The sequence below is a fragment of the Chroicocephalus ridibundus genome, chromosome 1 (assembly GCF_963924245.1).
Source record: "Chroicocephalus ridibundus chromosome 1, bChrRid1.1, whole genome shotgun sequence".
Lineage (NCBI taxonomy): Eukaryota > Metazoa > Chordata > Aves > Charadriiformes > Laridae > Chroicocephalus > Chroicocephalus ridibundus.
The window spans coordinates 163,988,454-163,993,921 of record NC_086284.1 but is presented as its reverse complement, the minus strand read 5'-3'; the positions used below and the strand labels follow the sequence as shown (position 1 = coordinate 163,993,921).

The following is a 5,468-nucleotide window of genomic DNA, read 5'->3' as shown; positions in this document are numbered from 1 at the left end:
GGAGAACGCTCAAGCTGTATCACAAACTAGTTGGAAATACTCTTCCTGGATCAGCATAAAAAGAAAAATTAATGTAAAGCAGAAATCATAATTGAGGTGCACCTTCCACTTTCTTCTCTTTTAAAAAAAAGAAAAGAAAAATTCTGAGAGCAATTTTTAGTAAGATAATTGAGAAAGACTCAGTGTGTTCCATCCAAGAGCTCAAATCTTCCTCATGCAGAGCAAGACCCTTGGAGCACAAAGATGAGAAATGAAAACAGGCAGTGGCTGGCTGGAAGCCCGTGCAGATTGTAATGCATCCACCCAGCTCTTGACTTGAGCAGTAACCTCCCCGCACATCAGAAGTGAGAGTGCAGTTACCTGAAGGGGACAAGTGACTGATCTTTCATCACACTGCAGATTAAAGGAACTCTAGGATTTAACTACTGCTGTCCCACCATAAGAACCAAGAGTATGTACAACTGAGATGGCTTGAGAGCACTCACGCACCCAGGACCACCAGTTCTGTGACCGTGTGTCACAGAATGACTGTATGAGGAGCAAGTGCAGCAAGAACCTACAACTACCAAGCTGGTGGGATGGCAAGTGGCGACTGCGCTTCCGGCTGGGGCAGTGCCACTGAAAGGGGATCCCCACTTCTGATAAGCAGCAGGAGCAGAGAAACAATAGGTGATTTGATGAGAGCTGCTCTACGATACTCCTGAGAAGCCCCAAAGCCAGCCCTGGCCAGAGAGGAAACTGGGGGTTTCCACAGCAACCTGCTCAGGGCACAAAGGCTCAACTGTCTAGGGGGAACCAATGGAGGTGTCTGAGCACTCCCGTTTTAAGAAGGGACAAGGGTGGAGGGCTGGAGTCTTTCTGAAGCCAAAGTACCTGCAAAAGCATTTTTGTACAGCAGGAGCTTAATTGGCTGTCGGTGCTATAACCAGGGAGGAGCACTGCTGGAGGAGGAGGAGGAAGTAGTTACTGCAGTCTTTAGCCTAGCTAAAAGGTAGGGCCTTCATAGGTGAAAAAAAGCTGCAAGAAAAGCCACGGCACTTGTCTCCCTAATCTTACTTATAGCCCATGACACAAAAAGAAATAATAATGACCAAGTTGGTAGGGAGAAGTAAGAGTCTTCTCTTGGGCACATAAAACTGAGATAAAAGAGAAGGTGGGAGAAAAAAAAACCCAAACACATTAAACTTAAAACGGGAAGGTTTATAGTTTATTTACACAAATATAAACAAAAATAGAAACATCTCTGGAAAAAGAAAGAACCAAATCAATGGATGGAGGTTGATCAGTCTGTGATAATTAACTCATCCACACCCCAGTCTTCATAGCTCCCATCTGGTAGGTAACGACGGATGATTATGGGGATCTTGCGTGCTCTGAAGGGAGGACAGAGGTGAACAGAAATGCCAGAGCCATCTCTATACCACTCCAGCATGCAATGGGAACTGAGGTGTTTGGTGGCTTCAGTAAGCTCATCAGGTTTAACTGAGACACCCGTGTGGCACCAGTGATTTCATAGTAAAGGGAAGTCCCAACAACCTTCTTTCTTTTGTAGGTGTAAAGCACTGAGCACCCTTAGACGTGAAACAACCAAAGGCCTACAGAGGTTGAGCCCTCTGTTGCTACTGCAGGAATTGGGCCCTGTGATCTGAACCCACTATGAGACAACATCAAGCATCTAAAATAGATACAGGGAAAAAAATTTCAAGGGACTTGAAGAACAAATCCACTTCTTGTTTGATGAAAGATTTTTCCCCACAAGACACTACAAAAAGTGGCAGAATTCTGAGAACCTTCATTTCAAACCGGCATTTACAGAGTATTTTGCACCCTGAGAGCATGAGTTACATTTTAAGAGGGATATATGAAATATGGACTATTCATGTACCAAAACCCAGTACAGCTGGGGTGGAGCACAGCATCTGCTAACAGTGCTTCCAATTAGAAAGCAAGAAAGTGCTGAACACACTTTAACTTAATGGAAGTAGATTTAAGTCAGCAGAATGTAATCAGACAGCCTGGAATCTAACCAGGGCATCAGGTTTCAACCATATCAGACTTGAAAAGTAATACAACTTCTTTAATGATCACATTCAGGGCCATTGCTTTCCCAGTAGCAAACCAGCTCCCTCATGCCAAGAATTACAACTGAATTTTGGCAGATGGATGCCAGGATGCCACTACATTTTGTCACACTCTGACTTACTTTCTAGAGCTCGTGCTCAGACAGTGACCAGAAGCGACTCAGAGTGAGCTCAGAGATCTGACAGGAATATGACCTAAGGAGCTTTTGGCACTGATAAAGGGAGCTGTAAGAGACATAAAATCTGCAAGAGCAACTGCAATGCACTGAGAAACTAGGGTAGCAGAGGGACAACTCAGTTCAAGAACAGGGACTTAATCAGTAACAGAGTCCAGTTGCTCTGCTTGAAGGACACCTGCATGTGATCTAGGTCACTGACCACATAGACAAACTGTGGGGCAGCAGGGAGCTCTGCTATGGAAAGGTGGACCTGTCAGTAGTCATCCAAAAACTGCCTCTGCTACAGTCACAAGGAATTTATTCATCTTTCTGTAAGCAGGGAACATGCCTCCCTGCAAGCACAAGTAGTGTGCAAAGGTGTGGAAAAAGAACATTCTTAACAGGGTGTCCACACCACCAGCCTTACCCTTGTTTTATTTTTTTTTGCCTGCACTTCATTTGAACACAGGTCTGTTCAGACGGCTGCTTCGAATCAATTCCACTCAGGGAATTAAAGTGATTCCAGAAAGATGAGGACCTTGGGTTCTCATCACAGAAATAAACAACACTCGGACTCTGAAGTAAAAGAGATCAGAGCACTCCTCATCATCAGTACTTTGCATGAGCAGCTAGGATGGGAGGGAGCAGGTGTGGAGAAGTCCCACGGTGAAAAAGGGGAGGGCAACTGCAGGGCTCACTGTTATCAAGGGAAGATAAGTTTGTCTTTGAATAAGCTGCTAAATGCTGGGATGAGGAGAGGGCTACTGGCTTTACGGAAATCAATACACTCACCGCGAAAGTCTGGGACTTACTTGAGTTCCTTCATGGCAATCAGCAAGGGGTCTGTCTCTCCTTCCAATTCCACCATCACAGGGGCACACATCCTGGAACAGAACATCAACAATCATTTCAGCAAACACACAGAGAGAAGAAGGACAGCTAAGCATGTGCCTACCCATGTCACCTGGACAACGGCCAGTAAAGTAGGAGGGTGGGACCCCACCTGGGCAAATCTAACTTGCTGTCTTATGCACTTCGGGAAGAAAATTCCCTCAGGTGGTTACAGACTGAGCTTTTACTGGAATGTTCTTGTTCCATCCCTCAGCCTCTGCTGACCAGCTGGTTCTCAAGGGCTAGTCAGATCCACATCCTTCTAGTCACCCTCTGCTGTAATTAAATGTGAGAAAAAGAGTGGTTCTAAAATTAATCCAATGAAGAGGGTGAAAGCACTAAAATGAGCATGCCTCCTACAACTCCAGCACATCTCTCATATTCCCATTTGCTCACACGTTATGGGCTTTATTTGGGGGGAATCGAGGGGCTTTACGATATGCTTTACCTCTAAGAAGAAAAAAATCAAGCATTTTGCAGAGGGTTGTACCAGCAGAGCAAACATGGTTGACGATATCCACCCATTAGACAGCAGCAGCAAAGAAAGTTCACGTTATGCGTGGATAAGGCCACTGGGGGCTGCTGCTGGCCTAGGTTCAGCACCGAAGGCAGAATCTGTAGGTGAAGCAGAACCAGGCGCCACAGTGTTTGCGATTAAAGGCCTGGCACAGGCTCCTCTTGCCTCCCCCACTTTTCTGGCTTTCCACCAGTTGAAAGAATGTGCGCAAAATAGCTTCACAGAGTGAAGACTGTGCAAAAAAATAGCTTGGCAAAGTGACGATTAAGGCAAGATCTGATCACCACCTATAAGCTTCTAAACAATGTAGAAGAGAGGCATCATTTTAAGGGTGGATGTAACCAAGATGAAACTCAGAGACGTGCTTTCAGACAAACCTTGCCACAGCCTAATAATCTTGCTCATAAGGCAGTTTTTCAAAAAGCACGAAACTTTTTGATATGTATTATTAAAACAAGTCTAGACAGATACATGGATGAAGTTGAGAGCAGCCAGCCTTCAGAGCACTTAAAACAGGATTTAAATGGTATTACCTATTATAAAAGAGGCCCCACCATTCCAAATACTTTTAAAAACTTACAGCTTGCCACAACGCAACTGCACTTAAAACAGATTTTGTGTTGGTTACTCCATTCCCAATTCCTACAGCTGAAGATATTCTGGACATTGGATTTTGCAAACCAGTTCTGAGCTTTCCAGCCCAGACTGGCTCCCTTACGAAAGACAGAAACCTGGATCATCTCGACACATTCCCTATTCATTTTGCCTGTGACCTAGGGAAGTTCATTGCAGCTACTGAATGCCCCTCTCTCTAGGCACAAGCACCACAGTCTCAGCCAGGGAGCAATACAGAGACTTCACATGCAACTAAGAGCTCCATGGTCCTGTGCTTCAGTGTTGACCAAGATGGTGGTCTGCAAGCTCAGCAGTCACGTAAAGGATTACATGAGATCCAGGAGTTCTTAAGGAAGGAGGAAAGCAGCTTTCATTGGGAAGGGAGAAGCTGTGGCAACGCTTGAGACACGGAGTGCAATACTCACGCTATCTGGAGGGCACGAGTGCCCAGGACTCTGGCTCGCTCATATTTGGTCATGTAGGGGGTAGTGATCCGCTTCTGGTTCGCCTGCTGCCGCTCTCCTGACGGGAGGATTTCCACGTTGTCCTGTCCCTCCTGAGGAAAGCACACCGGCGCTGCAGCTCGGCTGTGCCCACTCCCGAGGCCCCGCGGTGCCGGGAGAGCCCCTTCAGCCTCCCCAGCCACTGCCCAGGCGGGCACACAGGCCACACAGGCCTGCGCTGTCGGCAGAGCCTGCCCGGGCCGAACGACTCGGTGGTCCGCGGGGCACCTACCTCCTCCGCGTTCTCCAGGTCCTCCAGCCCTTCATCCTCCTCCACATCGTCGAAGTCGTCCCCGTCAAAGCTGCGGGAGGGACACGCACGTCGCGGGCCGGGCCGGGCCGGGACAGGCCTGGCTGGGCCGCCCCGCCACGGGCTCCCTCCTACCCGACCCGACCCGACCCGACCCGACCCGACCGCCGCCTACGACGCCGACGCCTTCCCTTCCCTTCCCTTCCCTTCCCTTCCCTTCCCTTCCCTTCCCTTCCCTTCCCTTCCCTTCCCTTCCCTTCCCTTCCCTTCCCTTCCCACCCCGGCCCGAGCCGACCCCACTCTCACTTGTCCTCGTTGTCAGACATGTTGCCTCCCCGCTGCCTTCCTGCCCGGCGGAAGTAGGAACCACTTCCGGCTGCCCGCCGTGACGCCACCGGAAGTGCCCCGGCGGCGCTGTTGCCAGGGCGACTGCTGGCGACTGCTGTTGCTCTG

At 48.5% G+C, this 5,468-nt stretch overlaps 1 protein-coding gene across 2 annotated transcripts; it reads right to left on the bottom strand.

Moving 5' to 3' along the window:
- Positions 1-1,185: 1,185 nt before the first annotated feature.
- On the bottom strand, positions 1,186-5,402 carry POLR2F (RNA polymerase II, I and III subunit F). Of its 2 annotated transcripts, none has more exons than XM_063322356.1 (5): positions 5,322-5,402; positions 4,998-5,067; positions 4,688-4,818; positions 3,052-3,123; positions 1,186-1,373 (listed from the first exon to the last, which is right to left on the bottom strand). In XM_063322356.1, exons 1-5 carry the CDS (start codon positions 5,339-5,341, stop codon positions 1,283-1,285), a joined length of 384 nt encoding a protein of 127 aa, XP_063178426.1. In that variant the 5' UTR covers positions 5,342-5,402; the 3' UTR covers positions 1,186-1,282. The 2 variants fall into 2 exon arrangements, with proteins under 2 accessions (XP_063178426.1, XP_063178432.1); XM_063322362.1 differs by lacking the exon at positions 1,186-1,373 and adding an exon at positions 1,385-2,306.
- Positions 5,403-5,468: the final 66 nt, after the last annotated feature.

Bases quoted from the DNA above. Each gene is read 5' to 3' on its own strand.
- POLR2F (XM_063322362.1), bottom strand. From the start codon at position 5,341: ATGTCTGACAACGAGGACAA. The intron at 5,068-5,321 runs GTGAGAGTGGGG...TCCCTCCCGCAG, and splicing joins ATGTCTGACAACGAGGACAA to CTTTGACGGGGACGACTTCG. The intron at 3,124-4,687 runs GTGAGTATTGCA...GTTCTGTTCCAG, and splicing joins ACTCGTGCCCTCCAGATAGC to GATGTGTGCCCCTGTGATGG.